General features: G+C 46.3%; 1 protein-coding gene across 1 annotated transcript; it reads right to left on the bottom strand.

The window, feature by feature from the left end:
- Window positions 1-34: 34 nt before the first annotated feature.
- Window positions 35-27,207, bottom strand: kmt2e (lysine (K)-specific methyltransferase 2E). Its single transcript, XM_041029953.1, is given in 27 exon segments — window positions 35-1,236; window positions 1,239-1,538; window positions 1,541-2,309; window positions 2,599-2,678; window positions 2,777-2,856; window positions 3,057-3,340; window positions 3,504-4,049; window positions 4,139-4,195; window positions 4,284-4,510; window positions 4,838-4,988; window positions 5,227-5,526; window positions 5,758-6,084; window positions 6,309-6,494; window positions 7,090-7,161; window positions 9,145-9,243; window positions 10,270-10,522; window positions 10,661-10,770; window positions 10,914-11,031; window positions 11,255-11,385; window positions 11,553-11,753; window positions 11,863-11,901; window positions 11,999-12,180; window positions 12,747-12,886; window positions 13,139-13,368; window positions 13,831-13,942; window positions 17,924-18,108; window positions 26,904-27,207. Coding segments are annotated over 26 exon segments (5,106 nt in total). The 5' UTR covers window positions 17,995-18,108; window positions 26,904-27,207; the 3' UTR covers window positions 35-1,195.

Here is a 27,207-nt window from a genome sequence, read left to right as displayed (position 1 = left end):
ATTTTCCCAGAGACACATGTCACCACGAGTGGTATAAAACTGTCATTACAGTGATTTATTATAATGAACCATGAAAATAGCCAACCAGTGCAGTGTCTGTGAGTCTCTCCCCTCCACACAAACATACACTCACACACACAAATAATAAAAAAAAGACAAAGTTGAAGAGTCCAGAGAGGGGGGGGGGGGGAAATAAAATAAAAATAATGCTACAGTCACAGAAACATTCAGCTTTGCCAAGAAGAGCGTTCATATTTACAACTATAATTCAAAATGGGATGGGAGCGAATTGTACAAGCATAGAAAAGAAAAGAAGCGAATATTTACAACCTGTTCCTGGTGAAAGCTGGAGAAACCACCTATACATTAAATTACACTTTCTACAAATAACCATTGATATTCAAAAATAAACCGCTAACATCCTACCTGTGGGCGAGACCACTCTGCCTACCTCAGAAGACTATGAGCACTCGATACACGACATGTCTCTCATACACACACACACACACACACATTCCTCCTCTAAGCAGCCATACACGTTCACACACAGAAACATACACACACACACACACACATACAAACACACACACACACGAGTGCAGCCTCTTGGGGCGGTGAGGCAGGCTCCCAGAAATGGGTCTTTTTCTGAATCTGCAGCGGTGAACAGATATTTGTTGTTAGACAGAGGAATAAAAAAAATAATTGTGTTTTTTTTTCTCTATACAAAAAGCTTTCTCTTTGCTATAATGAGCCACTAGATTAAAACAAATAAATGGTGTAGAGAGCCGACAACAGACGAGAGAGAAGAGGAAGTAAAAGGAATAACTGACAAAGGAGGAAGAGGAGGAGGAGGAGGAAGGGAGGGGGTGGGGGTTTAGGCTGGAATGTCCATTGATAAACAAAGTGCGGGGCCTTACAACGGGAGTCCAAACAAGACACAGAGCAGAGAGCTTTCCTCTCCATCACAGGAAGGATATATAAAAACAAAAGGAGGCCAGAGAGAGAGGGCTATGAGCACCGGGGGGATCGTCCATCTTCATTTTTATACAGTTTGTCTCGAAGATTATTTCACTGTCCTTTTTTCTAAAATTTGCTGTCCTTGTTTTTTCTTTTTTTGTTTTTTAAAAAGTACCCTTATATCCCACAATCAGCTGTTTTTCCACTGGCCATGTGTTCAGGTACATAGAAAACATATCTACAGCTTATGGTACACGCCCCTCTCAGGCTGAGTTCTCAGGGGCTGCTGGGGGCTGACAGGGCGGTCAGTGCCACCCTGTGCTCAGGTACCCCGAGCTGTGGAAGGGGGTCGAGGACGCAGGAGCTCCACGAGTCCCAGAAGGCATCTGGGAGGCAGCGGCCTGGGCCTGCCCTTGTTGAGTCTGTTGGGGAGGAGGAGGGGGTGGTGGCGGCAGTCCAGTCTGCTGAAGGGGTGGGGGGTACGTGGACTGGGGCACTGAAGGATTGGTAGCAGGGCCTGGGTGCAGCAATGCTGGCTGAAACCCCCCTAAGTTCTGAAAGTGGTGGGGCTGCATTGGTGGGTTGGTCGATGGGGCCGGGGGTGGCGGAGGAGGAGGCGGAGGAGGGGTGAGTGACAGCAGGGTGCTGCCAGTAGGAGGCGGCTGCTGTTGCTGCTGGGAGGTCTGGCCCTGTGGGGGAGGAGGCGGAGGAGGAGCGGAGGTCAGCATGAGCTGGTGCTGCTGGATGGGAGGAGGCTGCATGTTGACGTGCAGCAGAGCAGGGCCAGGCATTGGGTGTGGAGGTGGAGGAGGTGGCGGCGGAGGAGCAGCTGAACTCTGATAGTGCACGCTGTGGGGAAGAGTCTGCATCAGGGGCTGAGAACCAGGTGGGTAAGGGGGTGTGACGGCGGGTTTAAACCCGGGGAAGGGTCCGGCAGGTGAAGGGCTTTGGCTGGGAAAATACGCTGTGGAGGCCGGTGGTGCTGGTGGAGGAGGGGGTGGCGGTGGTGGAGCACCCTGTGAGTTATACTGGGGAAAAGGAGCAGGGCCAGTCTGAGCCTGGGTCTGGGGCTGGTTTTGAGACTGAGCAGAGAACAGTGCCCTCTGGCTGCGGTACGGCGAGCCCTGAGGCTGAGGCTTGGGAGAGTGGAGGAGGGAGGATCCAGGGTAGTGGACCGGTGAGGAGGGTAACGGAGTGGGATGCAGCTTCGTGGGGGTCAGAGGAGCCGACTTAGGTCCTGCAGACTTGCTCGGGGGCTGGCTTGTTGGATTTGGCGTCCGAGATTGAGCATCACCGTCTTCTTCCTTTGCTGACCGAATGGGAGGCAGGGCAACAGGACCAGGAGAGCAGGGCTGAGAGGACAGAGGCAACGTCAGATAACTATAACTAGCTGAGATGAGTCAAATGTCTATCATGTCAATCAACCAAATGTTATTTGTAAAGCTAATGTTATGCAGGTTAGTGTTTGAAAGATAACTGACACACTAAGACTACAAATATAAACAGTAAAACAGTTTGAGACTAACACTCATGAGAAACAGAACAAACAAAAATGAGAAAAGAAAAAACAGAACGTGGAAGAGGGACAATGAGCTGATCAACAGAATTTTAATCACAAGCCAGAGGACAATGATGACTCACTGCGTGGGTCGGGGTCTTTTGAAGACTTGGCGATGGACAATCTCTCAGTGCAGGTGTATCGCCACCCTCTGTCTCACCATCTACAGGAAAAATGTACAGAATAACAAAGACGTAAGAATGACTGAGGTGAAAATACACCTTAATGCAGAAGACTCAGAGTCAGTGCCATTGTCCTCACCTGTGTCTTTGTCTTTGCTCAGCAGCAGAGCTCTGTGGTAGCTCCGCTCTCGGGCCTGTTCAACAGAGGTCGACGACGTCCTGAAGAGGAACATCAGGACCATTACAATCTTATTTCCAGCAGGGATATATTAAGTTATCTATACACTGGACATACTACTATATACTACATAAATTCAATGTATAAAGAAAGAGAAAATACTCGCTCTACCTGTGTAACAACTTGATAAAATATATGGTTTTTAATGCGACAAACTCAATATATTTTTGGGAGCACATACCACTGTCCTTCTCCTCCTTCTTTCTCTCCTTTCTCTCCAGCGGTCTCAGCCTCCTCATTTGTTTGGGGGTCCTTTATGATGGTGGTGGTAGTGGTGGTGGCGGTGGTGGTGTTGCAGAGTGCTGTGGGAGCAGGGGGCAGAGAAGGCTCACTGGTGGTCTCTAAAGCGACAGGAAAGGCGTCCACGGTCAGAGGCGGCACGGTGGAGACGGGGGAGCTGCACTCAGTCTTGGAGCCGCTGCGACGAGCTTCTCGCTGACGCTTTCTGTATTCTAGCAGGGAAACCTGGGAAGATGCAGAAACCCGACGCCATTTATGAACAAAAGGTAAGTCTCACGTCAAACCATCAGAGGGCAGCATTTGCACACTCACTGACACAAAGGGTAGTATAAGCATAATATATTCATATACAGTACATATGAAACGCTTAATGCTTCTGCAAATGTACCTTTTTCTTCTGTGGAGGGTTCTGCGCTGACCCTCCTACCTCACTGGTGCCATCTCCATTCAATGAGCGTGAGAAGCCAAGGGAACTTCCCTCCTCAGAGCAGGGGTAAAAGAGCTGCCCCTGGCCTTCACTGAAGGGGGCCTGAGAGCCAACCAATGACCCTGTCCCCGATGTGGGCCCTGCTGCAGTCCCAGCTGCAGCCTCAGGCCTGAAGGGAGCTGCCAGAGGCTCCAGGGTGTGTGAGGGGGTGAGGTCCCTTAAGTTTGAGTTGACTGGGGAGAAGTTCAGGCCAGCTGGTCCAGTCGGGCCTCGCTCTGGGCTTTTTATCCAGCCAGGAAAAGAGGAAGCACATGTTTCTGCAGACGAGGAAGCCTCAGTATTGCCTTCCACGACCCCACCATCAGCCCTGTCCTCTCCGCAGTCCACAGACTCTGCAGCTGGAGGCTGTGGACTCTCTGGGACTGACACCTTGACTTCTGTTGGGAGTCCGTCTGAGCTGGGAGCCCTGATGCACGGAGAGGAGACCAACGAAGGGGGACGATCGGCCTACAAAAGAAGGGAGGGATAAGCATTATACATAATCACTGAACACTAATCCTTGTAATCAATAATTCCTGCTCTGTTACTCCACTCACCTCTTGCACGCTGGGTTTCCGGCTGACCTCTGGTGAGTTCTCCACTGAAGATTCACTCTGTGGAACCAAATACACACACAGTCATTCCAGTTCTTCTTCACATGTCCACACAGTTTCATGGGGTGTTCCATTTAGACATCCTTACCTCCTGAGGGGCACTAAGTGTCTGTGTTGGGGTGCTGGGCAAGGGCTCTGTACTTGGCTCCTCTGTTCGGGGACGTGGTGGGGTAGCCAGTAAGACAGGTGTTGCGGGCATCTCCGATTGGTCTGCCCTAGTGGGCGTGGCACAAGGGGAGCCGTACGGCGTCGAGCTCTCAGACATACAGGCATCTAACGGACTCAACCGCCGCTTTTTCAAAGGTGTGGGCAACTCTGAAAGAAGCAAAGCGGTGTGTTTTTATCCCACAACTTCTTGCACATTGAATTTTGTGGACTTATTTCAAGAGTGGGCCTGAATATGTTTACATATGTTTCTTCAAATGCTGTTTGTATGACCCGTGGCCACAAACGCAATGTTACGAAATTTTTACGTTTCTATCTTTGACTAAATTAATGCTATAGTCCGGAGAACAGACAGATACACTAACATGAGCTATTGTTTAAGTCACAGGAGGCTTACATGCTTTTTTCCAATATGAAATATATATCATTTTGTGGCACCAGACTTAGTATTGGGTTGCAGTTCTCTCAAAAACCTACCTGGTAGCGAGCAGGTGCCATTATAAGGTAGAGGGCTGTCAGAGTCTCCATTAATGGAGGGGCTGAGAGGACCCTCGCTGGGCATGAGGAGGCTCGGTCGTCTGGCTGGGCTGGTGGAGCCTTCCTCCTCTAGAGCCTGCTTCAACCATCGCTGTGAGAAAGAGAACAGGTTTAGAACCGTAAAAAAAAAACATCACAGCTGAAAAAAATTGGCTGATGTAGTCATAAAGGTAAGTTATATCCAGCACTCAACAGGATGATAGAAAGAAATTCCAAGGCAGTGTTAACTTAAGAGAAATTCATCAGGTCAAATTCTGATCAATGACTTTCCTACACCGGCTAGATGTCTCAAAGCCAAACAGGAATATCTCTAAAGCAGGACTCCGTACCTTCTTGCAGGAGCCCGTGGTTGGTGGCGTTTCTGGCAGTTCTCTGGAACGCCGTCTCCCTGTGGGTACTCCAGGAGTGGTGGGGCTGCGGTTTGCCAGGAATGGGGACGAGAAGCGGACGTAGTGTTTGGGCGTGCTGTAGACCTGTGGCGAGCAGGCCATACCTGGTAGGGCGTTCAGCTGTGTGGCAAGTACTTCAGGGTCACTGCTTATTCTCAGTGGTCTCTCTGGGGCCGGCTCTGGGGTTCGCACTGCACCACGGTCCTGCTGCTTCTCTCCCACCCATTCACTGACAAAGTGCTGTTGAAAAGAGTTACATGTGTTTGATATGATGTGTATATTTGACAAAATAAATTCTCTTTCAGTAATTTACTTTAATAATTTACTCATCACATAAAAACAGTTATAAGCCAACAAAATAAGACCAAAGACCAAAACAAATACAAAACAATCAAGTACAGGTGTCCAACAACCACACAATTGCTCGGTTACAGTGATACTGTTGTTGACCACATAGAAACTGTAATGTACCTTTTTAGTTTTGAAGTTCTTGCTCCCGGTGCGGTTTCTGTCAGGTGCAGGCGAGCTGCTGTGCGGAGGGCTGGCGTCTGGTGCCTGGGAAGAGATGGCCTCCGGCTCTGGTGCAGTGGGGGTTTCTCCTTCAGGAGCCTCATTGGTCAGGGGCTCCACTGACTCAGCTGGAGAGCCTGGGGGCAGGTCAGAACAGGTGCTGATGGTGCGAGCTCGCCGGCGCTGTTGGCCAATGTGAGTGCGGTTTCTTGAGAAGCTTTTCCTGTTTCTCGAGCCTTTGACCTTTGCCGGCTTTAGACCTGGCTCCTCTTTCACCTCCAGGATTGGCTATGAGACAGACAGCCGAGAGTTCGTATTCATTAAAATGATGCAATGCTAAACATAATCCCACAAACACGTCCATCTGTGGCTCCTTCACAGAAATTTTGTCCATGATAAACAGTTTGACATTGCTGGCAAATATCTCTGTGCTCTCTATGACGAAGTATTCATGTCACCCAACATCCAAGACTAATCCAAACAAGAGGGTTTTTGTGTCTCTGTGCTCTCACCTGCATGACAGCTGGGGAATCTGCTGTCTCTGGCGTGGCTGGAGGCTCTTCCTTGATGTCACTGCGGCCCCCAACCTCTGACTTAACGCTACCGATTCGCTCCAAGGCCTGCTCCCTGCGTTTCTCCCTCTTCTCCATGCGAGCGAAGGCTTGCAGGATGGCCTCCATCTTCCTCTCTTCTCTAGTCTGGAGAGGGTTAATTGTGGGATTGGGAGAAGGGGTGAAGCAGAGGAAGAGGGTGCACAAGAATTAGTCCGTGGAGTACTACTCACCCACGGAGCCCCAGAGGTAGCGAAACAACGGGTTAGGTGCGCTGCACAGAGAAAGCCTTTCTAGCTGAGTGGCGGGTGCAGAGACAAGTGAGAAAGTGACCCCTCGCTCTCACAATAAGAGAAACAAAAAGAAGAGAAGGTCAGACAGAAGCGACAGGAAAATGCTGTGAGGTTGTGTCAAAAAGTGACTGGGACACCAAGAGGTTATAATTTAGCATGTCTGGTGTGTTCCTGCCACTAATTTTCCCCAGCTCTGCATACGGAAACCATGGCTACCTCCACCAAAATCAAAGAGCTCCACCTTCAGTCAGAACACCCCTTTGAAAATAAATTCATACCACGAAACATACTGAGGCAACACACGTTTCTGCACAGCTCAGGCTGGAGATTGGTGTCTGTAAAGACGGGGCAGTTAGTACGCTTCTAAGTCAGTCACGTCTCATATATTTGGGGGTGGGGAGGCTCATAAATGGGTGGAGTGGGGTCGGCTATGTATGGGGCAAGTTTACCTCCTTGTGTTTCAGTCCCTTCCAGCTGGAAGCCGCCCCGACAGGGAGATGGGACTGCTCCGCTGGGTTGGCCTGAATGTTCAATAAAGAGACAGCCCAGTTTAGAAGAGACATGTCCCCCCTAAACAAGGCTTCACAAACAGTGGACAGATCTGGACAAGTCACTTTTTGGTGGTATTTCAAGTAGTGCAGGTGTTGGACAGGGTGGAATTTATATTATTCTACTCTACAGGGAACTATACGGCTACTTCAGCAATCCACTCATGACACCACAATGTGACACAATAAACCTGAAATTTCCAGGCGACTTACTCCTGATCGCATCTAGGTTACTGGCATTTTCTCAAATAGCTAACTGTTTTTACATTTTTGCCTTCACAGCTGCCACACTACCTCAAGGGTTTCCATCCTTATACTAAAACCCCAGTGTTTATATCACAATACAAGCTTGTTTAAGCCCCTTTAAACTGCACAATTTTGGGCTGAGATGAAAGCTGACAGTCCTGGGAGAAACATGGTCAAATGTTTGGTCACCGCAATGTGAAACTCACACACATACACAAACTAAAAACTATGGAGGTCTGTGGGACTCAGAAAGAACTATGGCTAAAATTTGTTGATAGTTTTTATATTTATATTGTACAGCGACGATTCACCACACAATTGGACACACCTCAAGTTGATATCGAACAACACAAACTGTGACCAATCTTGCACAATTTGCACATGCAAGTGCCCTAGATTAGGACAGGGATATATTCTCAAAATGTTCACAGCACACACCTAAGTTTGTATTTCAAAATACAAGCTTTTAAACCAGTCACCTACAGAACAGAACACAGATTTGAAGTTTTACTAAGCAGAAAACGCTACTAGTAAACCCAAATCTCGCCCACACAGCCAAACATTCAGTTAGGGGGGCACTACACAAACAGCCTTTTCAACCAATACGAGTTTCTGTTTAAGTAAGCAAGATATCATGCCAACGCGCACTGATGTTATCTCCCCCGCACCTTGTCGCGTCATGGATTTACAACACTCACATGCATCTACTACGCTTGTGATTGTCAGTGTGTGAATGCATGCTTCTTTGCTCCAGCAGCCGAGCTCTCTCCTGGGCCACATTCCATAGAAGGCAGCCCATTGGATCTCCCAAAGTCAATATGGCCCTGGCAACAAGGCTCTACCCTCTGCAGCCCCTCCTCTCTCTTTCTCTCCCTGCCTCCCTTCAACTATCAATCCCTCTCTGGCCATTAGCAGAACTGTACGTTGGCCAAAGATGAGTCAGCACTTTATACCTTGGGTCCACCGTGTGAAATGGAGCTGACTGCAGGGTAATTTCCAGAGTGTGTGTGTGTGTGTGTAGGTGTGTGTCAGATCGTGTACCATGTTCGCCTGTGGGTGTTTGATCCCCTCGCTCAGGGACATGAGGCTGTTTGCCAGGAAGAGAGAGTGGCTGAACCAGCAGCAGGCCATTTCAAACTCATGGCCACAATGAAGGTGAGAGGAGCGCTGTACTCAAACTTTAATGCACACTCTGTGATAGTTTCAGGATGTGTGACGACACAATATTCTGGTTTTGTTCCCACTGACAGTAGAAGGTGTTGTAAACGAGCATGTGGCATTGGAGGACTATTCATTTCCTCATATGGTGACCAAAAAAAAAAAAAAAAACACAAAACAGACAAAAATGAGGAAAATAAATAAATGTCACTGCATAATGACACACAAGCACAAAGCCTCAGCACTGTGAGAGGAAAGAAGAGGGAAGTCAGAACTAAATGAGGGAGAAAAAAAAGTAATAAGTAGGACTGAGCAAAACAGCAATAGGGGCATTGACAACGGTGGGTGCTAGCTAGATGAGCGATGAAGAGGAGGGTAGGTTTAAGGAAGAGAGGTAGAAGAAGATAGCTGCTCCTATCCAAGCCACAGCCCCCTTAGCAGGCAAATAGTTAAGTCCACGCCCAGAGCAACAGGGGACATTTTTATTTTTGCTCTTTCTGTGGGGTGGCTGTTATGGCAAAAAAGCTGTAGCCCCTAGCTTGGCACACTTACCATCTTCCTCCTCCTCTCTGCAATCTGCTCCTCTGACTCCATCTCTACTTCATTGCTAACGGAGGTTTTGTCTTCTAGATCCTCATATAACTCAGGATCCTGTAAGAGGAGGGGAGAGTGGGGTATGGCGCTTTATCATGGCTGATAATTCAGTCTGGCTACAGACTAGAGGGAGACAGGTAAGAGTGGAGGAGAGGGGAGGTGAGGGAGGGGGGGGGGACAGGGGGGTAATCTGAAAAGATACGGGGGGGGGCAGTAAGTCTGCTTTTACAGTGGTCAGCCTGTGCACAAAACACACCTGCTCCAAACTTGTCTATGGTCACACGCAGTGGCCTGTTTAGAAATGGTGGTTTAAAACAGGGCCCTCTTACAGAATGAACGTGGTTCAGTTGACCTGCCTTTGTTGTTTGTTATAGCAGTGTCTTTTAGGTATTTAAGATCCTTTGCTGGGACATCTCATCTCGTCTTTCTTCCTAATAGCTGTGACCCAACATAAGACGTTTACATTTCTTGAAGCCAGTCTTACCTCTTTCCACTTAAATTATGTGGCACAATGGACTGATGGTCAAACTCCAACTTTACAAATACAATTTGACAAAAACGCAATTTCTCCAAATCCAAACTTCTGAATGAACGCTGCTTATGTTAATTTGGCTTGATGATGGCAACTTGAACCTGCTATCCTGGAACAGATGAGAGATGGTATTTCTGTTGCACTTAAAAAAAAGAGATGCTGTTGGTCTCTGACTGTGTTAAAACATGCACACCTGCACAAAAGAGTAATACACTACAACCCATCTCTGCCAGACAAATGGCACAAGAGTGTCTTGTGCAGTAAAATCTGAATAATGTCTTCGGAATTATTTATTGGGCGGGACAAAAGTGGATGCATAAAGTGATGATGGGAAAAAGAGGGAACTAAAGAGGATGTATAGTAACAAAGAGTGACTAAAAGGAAAACACATGCACAGACCATTTCACAAAGATCAAACAAAACTGCATGCATGGAGTGAATGTATTTCAACAAAAAACAAAGTCTAACCACGTAACGTCTGAGCAATATAGTGTTAAAGAAGGGTGAGACTGGGTGCATTTAGAGTGATGATTGTAAAAGTGTGATCTTGCCTGGTTGTTTGAGATGGAGAGGCGGAGAGGAGAAAGTTTCCTCTGTTTGCTATCGCCTACACTCTTCCCCTTGCCTTCACCGTCCAAACCCATGTTCTGGTTCTGGCCCGGGTCATCCCGGGCCGCCTCCTTGTCCTTGCGACTCCCTCGGCGCCGGCCTCCAGAGCCCAGGTTCTCTGTGGGCTCCTGGTTGTGCTTGAGCACCGGGCACTCCTGATTCCCCCTCACACAGGCACAGTCCACCTTGTATTTACTACACATAGTAAGAGAAGAAGAGAAAGAAAAACAAAAGGGGGAAGGGAAAGCAAAATATGAAGTGAAAAGGCAAAGAGATCTTGACTTGCTACTGTGATTCTGCGTCCTACATGTAAGTTTGCTTCTTTTAACTCACCAGCTGCCATAGTCAAAATCAAAGCCAATGGTGATCTCTGTGCCCTTGGTGATGGGCCTCAGTGAGTAGATGTACAAATGTAGCATGCCATCTTCAATGACGTGCCGCACCTGAGGGAGTTTGGCAAAACATCAGTAAAAACTAATGGATGATGAACACAAAAGGTTACAGAGCATAAATATACATTAGGGCTATGATTAAGTTAAAAATGGTAAAATTCATGTATCATTCAATTTTCAAAATGTCTCCTCACCTCAGAATTGGGGGTGCAGGAGCGACGGATGAAGCGTGCCTCGTTGCCGAAGCTTCGGGCGTCCACGCACATCTCCAGTCCGTCAAATTTAGAATAAAATAATACAAAGGGGTATGGCCTGAAAGGGGAAACAATGGAGGTCAATACATGGGTGGTAATAATTCACATAAACACACCACACTGTAATGTACCGCGCAGCACAGATGCCAATCACTTTTTCCCACAGCCCTGACTATCGGTTTATGTGTCTGACCTGCATGAAAATGCAGCAGTATTCAATTTAAATTCACAAGAAACAAATCCAAGGAGATATAATTTTGACTAGAGACTAGCATCCTGACCTCTTGAAGAAGTATCCATTGGCCTCAAACTGCTGTCGAAGCATGAACTTTCCCCTGTACTCAATGATGAGGGAGTCTGGGGCCAAGTCTCGCACCGCCTTGAGGATCTTCTTGTTCTTCTGAACTTGACTCTGGAAGGGAGAGACAGCCAGACATGAGTTCAGGCTCTGGTCAGGCCACACATTAAATTACACTAAAATCCAAAGGACAAGTGAGTTTTATAGAGAGCAGAGGAGACCAGAGGTTGAACAGTGGGTGTGTTCGGACATTATCATTCAGAGCACAGGCAAGCTCATACCTCCACAGGTGGTTTGAAAGAGGCAGGGTGCGTGTTGTACGCTAGGCTCTTGCCGTCGCCTTGCTCTTTAACACGCAACAGGACCTGGACGTCCTCACTGTACTGATTGCTGCTGGCCTCCTCGTAACGCTCCATCCACGTCTTGATCTTGCTCTCCCACAGAGACGGGTGCTCTGTTGGCTCCTGCTCCGGAGCTGCACCCTGAAAGTAACAGTACAGTTGTTGGTACATGTGGCTCATGTTTTTTTTCCACAGAAGGCTACAGCAGGACTCTGTAGACAGTGGTTGCGTGTTTATTGTGTAAATTTACCTTTACTCTGGAGGACTTTCTGGACCCCTCTCGGAAAGCCTGTCATAGAATAAAGAAACCGAAACTTTAATGTAAATTGAAGTCTAAGCGTATCATACATATTGGTTTTATGATTAATTAATGAGTCTGAGCGGACCTTTTTAGCCCGGGCAGATGATGCTGGAGGCTCCTTTTCACCACTCTTTTTACGCTTTTTATCAGCCTGTTTATTGCCAAGGCGCCCAGTAGTCAGGGTGATGTTAGGAGGTGTGTGTTGGAAGGTGGAGTACAGCTCTAGCGGCACCTCATCTCCACTCTCTGTAGCACTGGTGTCCCCATCTGAATAAGCAAACAAATACACATTAGCAATTAGGAGGGAGTGCTGAACAAAGACACTGACATACAAAGCTATAAAAAGCTACGGCTGCTGCAGGCAAGAAAAAAAAAAGCAGCTGGCCAAATCACAATAATGGAAGGTGAGGCATGTTACAGCAAAGATTAGAAAGAGACAGTTTACCACTTGTCCAGCAGGTGTCAGTGTGTGTCAGGCTCAGGACAAAATCTGGCTAAGCCTGCAGGGGGAGGAGGCTGTACCCTGACACAGCTTACAACCTGCTCTGTTCACTAACAAGCTGGCCATTTACTGCAGCAAGGAAACCAGTAAAAGCAGAACTGAAAGATCTATGTAAAGCCTCTCTTTAACACCTCATAACTTGCAATGGGAATTTGCAGCTCTCATAAATTGGTAGCATTTGGCAGCACACACTACACTGTAATTTACCTAACATGGATTATGTCAATGTAACTTTGTTTGCATTTTTTTAATTGTAAACTAAACCATGAGGATGTGAAACACTCTTTCCTGAGACTGCGGCCTGCATATGTGTCAACGTCGTTTTCCTTACCAGACAAACATTCTCGTTTCCTGGTCTGCAGCAAGATGGCCCTCTCTCTATCCAGGTGCCGTGGTTGGCAGCGTTCACACAGGTAGGTCTCAGGAATGTTCTGCCTGTCAATGCCCATGCAGTCTATATGCTGCCAGGCGCTAAGAAAATCACAGCAAAAGTTTTTTTTAAATAAACGTTTCAGTCATTGTTTGAAGTTGCTTCAACGTTAAAAAGTATGGGTCCCAGGAGGAACAGAGGTCTGAGTCATCAACTAATAAAGATCATACAAAAAAATCTAGTGAACAATGAACAATAGAACAACCAGCAGAAACTCAAATAGATGAAAAAAAAAACAAACAGTTCAACACTAGTCAAGGCATGTGACTACTTGTGTCAGCCGGGCTCTTTACCTGCACTTATCACAGCAGATCATGTAGCCGTCATCGTGGGTGAAGCCACAGATGCAGCGGGTGATGTCAGCCCCGTAGCTGCCATCCTCTGAGGTGCTGAGCGTGGTGCCCCTGGATGCTTCGTCCTGGCCCCCTGGAACAAACAGCCCTCCCTCTCCTTGTCGGATCAACATGGAAGGGGGAGGGGAGGCCGGCGGCGTAGGTGGGGGCCGCGCCCCATAGTTATGGTCCTGATGGAGGGATGGTAGATATGAGGGTCATGTCGTGTACATAAGTGATGGTTTAGTCATAATTCACAAAGCAAAAACCACAGAATAAAACTTAAAACCTTAACCCGTCATCAAAGTCATATAAACTACTGATTTTCAGGTGACACCGATTAAAATAAAGCATCAACAACAATTTCCTACAGGACAGCAACTAAATTTTATTTTCATTATCGATTAATTCACCAACAATGAATGAAGCAATGACCTACATCATTAAATGATTACAAAAATAGTTGCTGATTAATGCAGCTAATTTCCTATAACAGAAAAAATTGAGGAAGCTAGACCATTACAAGTTAATGGTTCTATTACAGCCTAGATAGGAGCTAGTCATGCCACACTCAATGATTAACAGAAAGGGAGGGTTTAAGGCATGTAGGCTGTTTGTAAGAGAGTGAGAAGGAGCAGAGTGTGTGTACTCACAGCATAAGGCAGGCCAATATAACTGTGGGAATGGTGTGAACTGCTGCTGTAGATCTGGTGTGGGTAGCTGGACTTTTCCACTACCACAGGGCTGGCCTCCACCGATTCTGGTCTGCTGGGCAGCAACACAAACAAAGAATACACATTACTTTATACTAAAAAACTTAGCTGACAAGGTTACACAGAGTAACTCATGCATTGTTCTCCTCTAACAGTTTGAGGAAGTGCACATGTCAAAGAGGGGTAAGTAGGGAAGCAGGGTAGTTGCTGGTGACAGAGGCAGTTGCCAGAAAAGGAGAATGCATGTATGACAGTCACATTGCCAGGAGTCAGGAGCAGTAGAACTGCCAATGCAAATCCAGAAAACCGTAGCCTGACAACTCAGGCCTGAGAGCCAGACAATTAACAGAAAAAAACTGTCAAAATAAATGACGTTTTCACTCCTGGACTCACATCTACGAGACAGACAACCATGAGAAACGTGCCATCTCTCATACACACAAAACAACAAACACGCAATCATTTTTTTTCAAGCTCATTCAAACCAAACCAGTAAATCCACTTTCCCAAGGATCACAGTGAAGCTGGAGAGAGAGAGAGCCTGTTTGGCCGTTTGAGACCAATCCACCCTTATTATGACATGAACTTCAGTCGCTGAGGGGGAGGCTCTAGAGAAAGAGGGAAGTGGAACTGGCAAAACGCATGGCATGAGACAAGATAATCAGGTATGGAGAGGGAACAAAAAAAGGAAGAGGTGAAAATGTGAGGAGAGACTACAATACAAGCAAGACCCATTTGAGATAAAGGGAGGGTTTAAGGTAAAGTGTGGTAGCTATACATGTGATAGTCAGATATCCACATGTTAATGGTTCAATCATGCGAAAACAATACTTGATCCTCCTCCTTTTACAGAGCCCTGTCTTGAAAATTGCTCCAAGGTCAGAGACATACGAAAACCATCAAAGAGTGTATGTGACAGCTGGTGAGCTTGTTTCCTTCTCTACTTTTTCAATCGCTAGACACTTTACAGATACAAAATGAAAGAAGCACACCTAACTCCATGAGGGCTACCGCCAGCAAGTTTCCACAAACAAGGCAAAACACATGGAGAAAAGCTCACTAAGCAAACTGGACAGCCTCTCAGGTATACTGAGTAAGATGGGTACAAAAGACTTTTAAGACTGTAGGGACTAAACAGGCCATGCAGCATTTCTGTCTATGTAACTCTGTTCAGCTTCCTTACACTGTTCCATAACTGACATATTTTGAAACCCTTATTCAGAAAAGAAAAGTACAGTGGAAAGAACAAGCCCCACAGATAATACCTAAGTAGCTGGAGCAAGTATTAATGACATTATTGAGATTTTAAATAAAAGAAACATTAATCCCTCAGTCCCTCCTTTTCCCTTCCTTCCTTCCTCCGTTGTCTAAATTCACCGCTCTTTTTTTTAAGCAAGTCCCAAAGTAAAGTGGTGATACGGTACCTCCGTGAGCCCTTCTCAGCCCTTTTGCTCTTGTTGCATGCCGTAAGAGCACTGTGCAACACTTCCTGTGTGTATTGCCGCTCAAGTATTCACTGTCAAAGTGAAAATGTAAGAGCATGCATGAGGTCTGGAGGCGGACCCAAGGTAAGGTGTGTGTACGTCTGTGTGTGTGTGTGTGTTTTGTGCCTGTGTACACACACGGATTAACTGCCACACAGTTACAGTTACACACACAGTCACAGTTACACACAAATTTGTCTAAACGTTTATGTGAGCAGAAAGAGCCTGTCTCAGAAGGTGGAGGGAAAATTTAAAAATCATACCGATGAGTGTGCAGTGGGCTCACCAACTTTCTCTGATTAATCATTAACCAGACCAAAGTCTACACATCATGATACAGATTTAAGATTTATTCCAGGCATGTATTGTTCAGAGGCTAAAGAGGGGAAATTATTTATAAGCTAAACAGAATTAATTGGAATCGGACATTCCCACTCTCTGTTTGACCTACCAGTGAATCAGTGTGAGAGACAGAGACAGAAAGGGCACACAACACAGAGGCAGTGACAGCCAGAGACAGAAGGCAAACAAGTGAGCCAGCCTGTTCAGTGGGAAGGAAGTAAGCATGTTTGAATATATGTGTGCATAGCTGGAGGATTCGAATCATTCACATCTCCATGTCTGTGAGGTGGAAAGGAGGGACTAGAGAATCCAAGCACACACAAGTGGGAGGGTTACAGACATACAGTCACTCTTGATCATGCCCCAAGACAAACACCTATAGTCTGCGTCATACGCATGAAAAGACAATGAGTGAGAGAAAGCGGTGAAAAGAGAGAGCAGTGGAAACAAAAGAGAATTTTTGGAACTTGAAGTTTAAATGAAGGTGGCAGCTAGGTATGTACTATTTATAGCTTATAAATGTCAGGTATTTAAGCAAGGAACAGATGTCATTTAAAACGCAAACACCAGCTGAGAGAGGGTGAAGAGGAAGAGTGGCCGAGCTTGGAGAATGGAGAGATCAGCAGAAGGAGAGAAAAAGAGCAGCAATGAACAGCCAGAGGCAACGCCTTCACTCCTAAAGAGCTCCCACTCGCTGCCATAGTAACACTACGTATTCTGTCGGCGTGTGCGCGCACGCTAGACGCTGTGTGTCATTGTGGACACACACACTGCATTAACCAACAGCTGGTCACGCTGCTGCAGACTTCAGGGGGATGTGGAAAGGACGTGACGCTGTTTCTCTGGTGAGTAGCCAGCCCCGCTGTTCCAGACTCGGCTGGCACACACACAATACTCCCAAGAGCTGTGTGTGTATGTGCGAGTCCAGCTACGCTCTGTCCCTCTGGTCTGGATGGGACCTGCGCAGCAGCAGGTGGAAGCCCCTTTCAAGCTTGTTATCTGCTTTTGAATAAATCTGCAGCAGGCGATCGGACGCAGAGCGTGGACGGACAAAGAGCGAGTGAGAGAGTCAAGGCAAGGGGCTTACTCCTACCCCCGGTGGCAGCAGGGCTCCGTGGAGAGGAAGAGGGGGGTTGGGGGGGGACGCGGTGGGACTGTTTAAGACGCCATATCTATGTGAGGGCCACCTGTCACTCAGGCCAGTGACCATGGCAACAGGCCCTGCGCAGTGCAGAGGGGAGGGAGGGGAGCGAGGTGCAGATACCATGGCAACACAAGCTGTCACGGCAACAGCTCTGATGAAGGCAGAGGGGAGGGCTCCCTCTTTTAAAGACACAGGAACCATTCCATAAGTTGATGACGTGTGTTATTCTTTAGTCATACGAGAACCTCTTGCTTCATTTATTTGACCAGAAAAAGCCACGGCAATGTCCTTGACAAGACTATAGGAAACAGAGAGGAGGGGCAATAGGAGGCTTGTTGCCATGGTTCCATGCACCATTTCTGCTTCACTGACTGAATGCAGCGTACACATGTGCAAATATCAAGCTGGAGCCTTAGAAAAGGATCAAGGAAAATCATTTTGTGTGCTGCTCTTTGCTACACTCAGTCGGTGTTATAAACTCCGCACACATACATCTATATCTCGGGCTTGCAGCCAATTTCATATGGGCAAAATGTAGTTAATAGGTGAACACTGAGAATGCCTTTGCCATGAGCAATAGCTGAGTGCAAGTATAATCAATGGAGAGACAGAATTATCCATTAGAGCAGACTCTGGAGGGGCCCTGCTTCCATGGACTGCAAATTCCTTTCCCATTAACGGTAACTTTGTAAACGTGGGAGAGGAGATCTATGTAAAAAGAGAGAACTGAATCAAGCTGAATAGAAAAGAAAAACAGGACAGAGCTGCCTCAGTCATTACAGAGGGCATGCTGGGGCCTATACAAAGGAGAGAGGGACAGGGGAAATAATATTACATCAAATAAGAGTGTCAAGTGCATGTGAACAATACCACAGAAGAGTGAGAGATGAGAACAGAAGCAGGGAGAAGGTGAAAGGTTTCGTAGAAAGAAAAAGTAAGACTCTAAGGGTCTTGGCGAGGACAAAGGCCAAAGGCCGTACATGAGAATGAATGAGAGGAGGAAATGAGGGGGCATAAAAGGTTTGAACAGTGAAGGCTTGGTGTGTTTGTCGGTGTTACTCACTCTGAGCCCGCAGCCATGTCCAGGTATGAGGTGTCTGCTGTGTCCACCCCTACTGGGATGACTATGCTCATGACGTTCTCTGCTGATCAGTTCTTGTCCTACTGAGTCCAGAGAATGGGAGTCCAAAACACTGAGGCATGCCAGCCACAGCAGTCATTGCAGACATCTAAGTGCATCCACAAGGCCTGAACATGTAGTGGGAGATGACAGACAACAGGGAGAAGGAACAAAGAAAATTATTTTGTATTGTGTATCATCATCACTGCTAGCATAAACTGATGATTACATCAACAATGTGTCATTACTTTCATTCCAAGAACAAGGCACTTGCAGGGCTGGGCTGCAACAAACCCGAAATTACAAATCATAGTGAAAATGGGGTATTTCCAGCACATGTTCATGCATGATTCATACTTTCAGACCTAGAACAGCATTTGACAGGGACGTGTTTGACAGGAATTTCCCCTCTGACAAAGCTTAGGTGTTAACTGATGAAAAACGAGAGGATATGATTTTGTACGGTGAAGCCGGAGCTGCTGCTGTGATCTGCGCTAAAGCGACCTCTACACACTGTCTGCCAGGAATGCAGAGGGCTGCACTGTAAGAGAGCTCCCACAAAGGGGAGCAAGAGAACACAGAGCAGCCAGCCGCCATGAAAGGAGGCAGGAAAACGCACACCGAACAAAACACACAGAGGCCATTTTTCCCCCTTCGACTGAAGAGGACTGCTCCATTCTAAGCGCTCACACACTCACATCCTGGTAAAAGGCGCACACACAAAATCTGTAGAACTGTAATTGCACGTCCACACATTTTCTTGACAGGAAAGCTTGTGTTTTTGTCATTGCTACTGTTAGCATTTCTCGCAGTGCGGATGGGAAAGGCTGCTGTAAGATAAAGTCATCAATGATTTATTACATTTGGAATCAGGCAGTGAATGTAGTGTCCGTATGGTCCCCAAGTAGGAGGTTGGCTGGATTAATAAATTATACACTGGAAATAGTATTGACAGGAATATTAAGCCATGTATTTGTGTCTGATGTGAATCCAGACGAGAGCATATGCCAGTGTGGCTGCCCCTGATACAGAGAGCTCTGTTGATAAGCGGGATTAGTGGGAGGGACAGATGCCGAGACAAAATAGGCTGGAGGTCACACCTCCGCCTGCTCATGCACACTGGGGCCAAACAAAGGCTCAGATCTCGGCTCAGGGTGTAGATGGGAGACGGGTTGCAAAGCAGGGATATGTTGTGTATCGAGCAGGGGCATACTTCACACACTTAGCAAGCAACAACACACTGTCACACCAAAACCTGTCTCTGCATGCCTATGAGGAATCAGCCCATTCTGGCCTAAGCATGTCCTCCGAAGCACTGGCACAAATGCATGTCTTCATATACACCCTTTCTCTCTCCAGGAAAGCTGTATTTCATTACCAGTTGTAAACCGTGACTGCACTGCTTCTGTCAAGGAAACTCTCATAGTTATTTTTTTTATAGTAAAACAGCCATTAGAGTAATTTCAGTTACTAATTCACCCAAATGCACTATTTGAGCCAGCAGGACTGGTGAGAGGCTCACAGACATGACAGCTGTCAGCTCCAGGCCTAATTAATAGGAGGAAGAAGACCCCAGCGAGTCTGTGTGTTAGCCAAAGCTACTGATGGGATCACTTTCCAAATTCTCTTCTGATTCTGTGTGCACTGACTGGTTTAAACAGCATGGCTGTATCACAGACAGGGGCATTTCATGATGGAAGCTGATGTAACCAGAACACTCTCTTTCAACAAGAATAGGGCAGTTTGCCAAAAACCCTGAAATGACCCCCCCCCCCCCCTCTCTGTATTATCTGAGAGGCCCAGTATGTTTTAGCACTGGTAAATAGATTGGTTTAGCTAAGTTCGTCTTCACTTCATCCAGGGAATCCTGCTGTCACTGCTAAGGAATGCACACACAAGCTCACGTTCACACATATGCACCCCCCACCTCCACACACACAAACAGATAGATAACCCCTGGCCCTGTCCTCTCAAACATTCCTCTATAAGGAGGTTCTCAAAGCGGTGTGCAAACATACTTGCACTGCACTGCAGCCAGACACAGTCAAGGCTGACAAAAGGCGAGTGGAATAAAGAAAAACAAGTACAGTACAGCAGCATTCCTGACTAAATCTGAGCTGCGCTGTGACTGCCTCTGTCCGCTCCTCCTACTTCCTCTAGAAGAGCTGTCCATCACCCTGGAGAAACACAGCCAAAGAAAGGAAAAAAGAAAAAAACACCACCCCCCCTTCCTGTGCCCAGTCACCCCGCCCAGCCGGATTTCTCTCCCTCCTCTGTGCACTTCCTAAATAAACCTGAGACAGTAATGCAGAGCGGAGGGGAAGGGGAGTGTCGCAGACACAGTTCCTAATTACAAGGAGGCTGGGAAGACCATTTAAAGCCACCTTTGGCCAAATCCTCCGCTGTTATGAAAACACATGAGAGGAGCGAGGGGTGGGGAAAATGGGGAACATGCGCAGGGGAGGGTGAGTACAAGAGGGACGCATACATAGGAAGACATGTAGCGAGAGTGGATTACAGTAAAAATGAGCCACAGGATGGAAGTGGTTACGGTTTGCAGCGCGTCACTTTTCTCTAAAACTGTTCACCTTTCATGTGCTCTCCAAACAGATTTTCTTGCGCTGTAGGGAGCTTTAGAAATCATCCACAGCCCCTCCATTTCAGAGGGCAGCAGGGTGGGGGAGGTGTACATGGGGTCTGTCTGACAGTGACGCTACACAGCCTAGACCTGGGTGGACTCTGGGTGGCGGAGTGGAGCACATAGCGTAACCCAGTCTCTCCTTTCTCCTCCTTCCCTCCCTCAGCGAGGGGACACAGTCACGTCATTGTGTGGGGAATAACTATCCTTTTAAGACAGACCCGCACTGAAGTCAGTGAGGGAAAACCCACACCATCACACTGAAACCATGCCGCTACAGACAACAGCTTCCCTCTCTCCTCAGTTTATTACCACTGCTCTATGTGTAACAGTGTTTTCATTCTTGTTTTCGCAGCCAAGTCTCAGCAGATTATGTTTTTCGATAAGTAGGCGGAGCAAGAGAAAATGAGGGATTCCAACTGAATCCCACAGCCCCCCTGCCAAGCTGATGTGACTTCACACCATCCTCATTGCTGGCTGCAATGACTCAGCTCATAAACAAACCGATAAAACGAACTCATACAAATACAGTCATATACACAGGAAGCATGACCCAGATGGAACGTAGGCCTGGCCCTCTTCTTCATGATGCCCACAGTGGGACACACTGCATCTGCCCTGTCCTTCATAAATCAGTGTGCCCATGTCTGCCAGCACTGCCTGTGCACTCGAGCACTGAAGGTGAAGCCATACATCAGTACGGCAGGGGATATGGATGTGAGCGTTGGCACAGGCAATTTTTGTGGCCACAATAGGAAATATGTTGTTGCATGGGCAAACCAGTACCTCACCAGACTATTAAGTCCAGCCCACTTAAAAGCATTCATGTCCCCTAACTAGCAAGCAGTAAACAATAAAGGCTGAGGGCCAGCAGTGTAGCAGGCTGATGGAGAGCCAGAGTAAGAATGTAGGATGTCTTCACAGTTGTGCTACATATTCTGTCTAGCCTGGTATGGAACTGTCATTTAAGAGCGTGTCACAACAGGCTTGGTACCTGCGAAATGGCATTGTTTTGCTGCTTTAAGATCTTTTGCATGGTTGTGGTTTTAGAAAATTGTATGATGTGGTAAGATTTAAAACAAATTACCACAGGCTTAAAAAAGACGCGAGAAAGTAAGTGTGAAAATCAAAACAATGTTCTCTGTGCTCAGTTCAAACTGCCAGGGAGTGAGTGAGTTAAAGTCAGTAGGAACAGGGTCTGGCAGCAAAGCTGGGGCAGCCCTCCTGTAGTCTGAGTAATGTCTGTTCGCAGAGAACCCCTGGGGCACAATCTCTCCATCTCCCTCTCACTCCTGCTTACAGAGTATCACAGCCAGGCTATGTATGGTCAAGGGTGAGTTCCTTTAAACATTTGCAAATTAGGCAGGTGTACGTTACACCAATGTAACCAATTCACTTCATCCGGCATCTTTATCTCTGTGACTGTGCTTGTTAAGACAGATATGATTTTTGTCCCCTGGACTTGGGGACCTTTCCTGATTACCAGAGAGTGACGAACAGACACATATGCAGCTGCCGGCTAATTACAGCATTTGGGGAATGCAATGTGCAGCTCACTAAAATGTGAGCAATGCATGGGTCCATGTGTGAGTGGAGAAAATGGGGAGAGGCTACTCAGAATCTACAGGGCAAAACAGTAAGAGCCACTCAGGTCCCATTATAGCAGTGTTTGATGATCAATTTCACGCCTGGACCGCAGTGCCATTACATCACCAACATCGATGGCACATCCCCTCTTTTTCCTCTGCCTATCCTGCCTTGTACTGTTACCCATGAATGTGACTGTAACACAGGCACGGCAACAGGAAGGAGGTTAGGGAAGTGCAGCAGGGCTGCAGCCTCAGCCCTAAAGCCACCTGTCGGGGAGGCAGCTTGCTAGTTTAAAGAGAGATCTGTTACGGCCCAGCTAGCAGCACAAAAACAGGTCACCTGAGCCCTCCCTGGCTTCTTGTCCCAGCTGGGATGCCATGTGACTGTGTTGGGCCCCAGAGCCAGGCAGCTTTGTCCCTGGGTCTCTCAGGGTCTGGGTACCACACAAGTGAGATCACTGGAGACAAGACCACACAGCCTACCCCCTACCCCCCCAAATGAGGCGTGTATCTACAGAGATTCACACTTTACCTACACAGAGGTGCTACTGTTTCAGAGATGAGAGTTTATTGTCTGGAGACAGGGAAGAGCACAAAAACAAAGGGAGCTCTTCCAAGTACAGAGACCGTGTCAAAGGGAAAGCTGATGAGTCTGTGTCCTTCATCTGCCCTATCAATATGTTAATACACCAATAAACACCCTGTGAACTTGCTTGACTTCTTTACTATGTCACTCTCTCTGTTGGATACATGTAAAAAAAAAAAAATTTCACAAAACATTTTCATGCTCAGCTTGTGGATCTACTCTCTCTGATATGTATCCGAGAATCTGTCTAGGGGTTAAGGTGAGAGTAAGGTGTGCCATCTGAGACTGTCATGTCTCCCTGCTGCCTAGCAAAGTGCTCTGTCCCTGTGGCAGAGGGGGAGTGGCATCTCACCTCCCGTCACCATCTCTGTCAACACAGCAAGCAAACACACACTTTGCTGCACAAGGCAACCAGGCACACATACAGCCAGTCAAGTATTTAACACTGTCAGCTCCATTTTCATGTAGACAGAAGAAAAAAGGAGTTGAGTATCACGGCAGACGCCTCTGCTCCTTTACAAGGAAGAACATGATGGCTGGGGATTTTGTGTATTATGTAGCAGAGACTGATTAAGCAGAGTAGGGCTCTCTTACTCATCTAGTGGTAAAAAACCCTCCTCAGAAGAGAAGACCCATTGCCACTTACTATTATGTGAACCATGTCCACGGGCAGCTGAAATTCATTATAAAGAACTTGACCCTCAATGGACAGAAGCTACACCAACCATTCAGGAGCTTGGTGATGTCTATGATATGAGTAGTGATACAGAGAATTGAAACTGACCCTCTTTCATCTGCCTATTTCACTTGGTATGTAGGAGTTTGGAGGCCTGCGTCATGCTTTACCCCTGCTATATGCTTTGGTCAAACAAGAACCCTATTAGTCTAGCACTGTCTGTCTGCACTAAGGTTGACCACAATACAACATACTCACAGAACAGCAACACAGCTGACTACAGTTATGTAAATCACATTTCTGTACTTGATAGTTTGGACAGTAATGTAAGCTTACTAGGAAAACCTCAGTGTACATGCCTAATGCCCCAGTGTGCTTCAGCAACAGTGAAATCTCTCTACTTTTCACTCAGCTGACATCAAAATTATCAAGAAGAAAAGAGAGAAAATGCTTCTTAGCAAAAGTCATGAACAGGCATTTTAGTTCTACAAAGTGCCAAACTTTGTCCCATGGGGTGATGTAGAGGAAAGGACAGTTGTGCCACACCGTTGCAGGAGTCTGTGAAAGCTCATGGGCTTAAAACTCTATCCTGAAATAATATGTTACTCATAGATGACTCTTGAAGTGACACAAATGAAATATCCACCTGGTTTATGTATTTGAATGTGTTTAAATGCACTGCATCAAACTATTTTCTTTAACTGACATTTAAATTCAAATGACTAATTATTGTCCATGATAACTGAAAGCATCTGAATCACACTAGAGAGGATTAACAGAACACAGTAAATAGAAAATGCAAAACATGGGAATCAGGGGACAAACTACATAATACTGTTAACTTAGTAAAGATGATTCCAGGCAGGTGATGTGTGGCTAAGGAGTAAGCCTGCAACAGATTTCCTCTGACAATGACTTATGTTTGTGTGCCTTAAGGAAACTTACTACATGTTGTCAAATAAAGTATACCAACAAGCTGTTAAATGTATTTTCCAATTGCACGTACTTAAGGTCTAATTTTCTCTGACAATAATCCTCATGTCCTCTACATCCAACATCACAACACGAAACACAAGCAATAGCATAAGCCGTGACGCACGTTACAGGACTACTATGTTATTCGTTTTGGGAAAAGGTACAGGAGCATCCGTGATTGTTACTGTGACGAGCCAAAAAGCACAGCGATACTGTGGAATGGTCTGGATTGTTTGACATTATTGTTGTGCCAAACCTCCACTAAAATAAAAATCAAGTGTTGTGTAGTTGCTTCCCAGTGAGTATGTCGGCGCTGCAGTCAGTCCTGCCGATAGGGGTGTGGAGGGTACAACGCTGCTATTATGTTACCACAACTCCCTGGTGCTGTCGCCATTTTCATAGCGCTTTTCTCAGGACGGCGAGACAATCGTGTAGCCAGGGGAGCCTCGCCATGGGAAGAAAATCCCCAAGAATGCATTCAATCGCCTCTTTCATACACTCTACCTTAAGTATCACTCTGTCGGTACAGTCTCTGTGTTGTTACCATTAGAGTTTTTTGTGAATTCGTCGAAAGCAGAGCCAGTAAGCTAATCGGCTAGCAATTATGGCCAGCAATGGCCTCTCGAAATGTAGCAGGCTAGATATTGATGGTATTCTGAGCAGTGAATCAACCGAAGCACGAAGCGCCTTATTTTGACTTTTAAGCAGAAAGCGAACGTAGCAACGTTTAACACAGTGACACTCGGAATCTCTGTCAATTTAGGACGTGAATAAAGGGCCAAATATAACCGTGGAAAGTAACGTACAAAGCTAGCGGCAACTAACGGGAGCTAACGGTATAACGTGTAGAGGGTTAAAGTTAGCAGAGTAAGCTAACACCGACACGAAAGAAGTGGATTAATACTGGGCTCGTCACAGACAGGAAAGAGCGACAACATCAGCGTTGAGAGATAACTCCTCGGGCAAACCAAAGCCGATTGCACATTCATACGGTAATTTGATTCAGGTCCGGTAAAACAGCCAATTGCGACAATATAGTACAGCATGGCTAGGGTTGCCAATCGAGATGGAGTTATAAATTGTATGACTGAGGCGAGATGCCCAAATGGAACATCCCCTCCCCCACGCTTGCAGCATTTGAACCCAATACACCCTGAATCTAAATTAAGTGATCGTGAAATGTGGCTTTAAGTCCGATTATAACAAAATAGCATCCGTCAGTTCTTCGTTTGACATTGGATCTATTCTTGCTTCATCTTGCCATAGCTGCGATTCTATAAAAGCTCAGCAGCCTATGAGATTACTGCGCAATGTAGCTAGGCATTTAAGTTATTTTAACAGCTGGTCTTGCTTTGGGTAGACTTGGACATAATAGACTTAACACGTTCATATATTTGTTTATATGCATGTAAAAGCTCATTGTTCTCTGGCTTTGAACAGAAGCATTGTATAGATTTCGCTGAACGGAAATAATGTCCCATGCTCTGTGTAAGCAAGATGGGAGCCACCACGACAAATTCAAGTTTGTAACTAATGGCAAATTTATGGTTTTCATACTGTTTGACAGTGTTGCAAATACTGTATTTAAGTAACATAACAGCACAAAAAGAACTGGCGCTTTTGCCAACAGCTGCAGTTGCAAGGACCCTAGCTAACGTACAGTAAAATCTACTAGTTGGAAATAAAGGGGGTAGCGTTATATTAGGAGGTCACATTATTTACACTAAAACGGATGAAGCCGTGCGCAATATTGCCCGCAGTGTCACTGTGTCAAACTAAACATGAAGTGAGTCCCCCTCTGGCTCTAGTTATATTCAGTCAACGTGCGGATAATAATATGTCGTGTTTTTGAGGACAAGTTCACTGTTGGTAATGTTAACTGTTATTGACTGGCTGCTCTAGCGAAAACGTTACACGTTCGGCTATGGTACATACATTACTCTTAATTGCAGCGTTTTCGTTTTAGGTTACCAATAACGTTAATGTGTAATTAGTGTTAAGGGTGCTTTAACTACGTGGCAAATTGTTCACTACGACCTTAAAATAGTATTTTCACGATAACTTTGTATGACGTCTCGTGTATTGCCACACTATAACGTAAAGTCAGAGCCCTGTACGGTCTGTGACAAGCTAATTTGAGCTAGTAGCATGCGCTAGCTAGCAAGTGGTCTCTTGGCGTTACGCTTCCCAACTTGACACTTACATTAGAAAGTTACGTCATCTGGTTAGCTGTTTTCAACTCTTGATTGAGGTAAAAATAAACGAATAGGGACTTGGCATCTGCAGATCCTGAACTAACGGTGTTCATCAGCTAGCAAGCAAGCTAAACTCAGCTGATACTACAACTACGTTAGCCAGCATCAGCATGATGTGCCTAGCCAGCTAACTAAAGCCAACAATAGCCTTCTAGGTCGGATTTGTGCTCACCCTACAACTAACATTTAATGCAGTTTACTTACCGTTTTATGTCCACTCTGGGGGATCTGAATAGCGAATAAGGGGACCTGGGTAAGACCCCCGTCGCTTTCCACACAGCTTCCACAACCAAAACAATACTTCTGTCCACACACTGCGGATCCCTAGCAAAGCTTTAAAATGTTTGTATTTAAACGTGTCCTCTAAAGAGTCGTTTCCTGTGAAAAAACTCTTGCCTCTTGTTCTACGCTGGAACCCAAATTTAGACTAGAAATTAACCCGAAACCGTTAAAACTGTGCCTTAGTCAACGGCGACTTTTAGAAATTAGATCCCCTCAGACCAGTCTC

This window comes from Toxotes jaculatrix, chromosome 22 (assembly GCF_017976425.1).
Source record: "Toxotes jaculatrix isolate fToxJac2 chromosome 22, fToxJac2.pri, whole genome shotgun sequence".
NCBI classification, from domain to species: domain Eukaryota; kingdom Metazoa; phylum Chordata; class Actinopteri; family Toxotidae; genus Toxotes; species Toxotes jaculatrix.
This window is presented reverse-complemented; position numbering and strand designations above follow the sequence as displayed.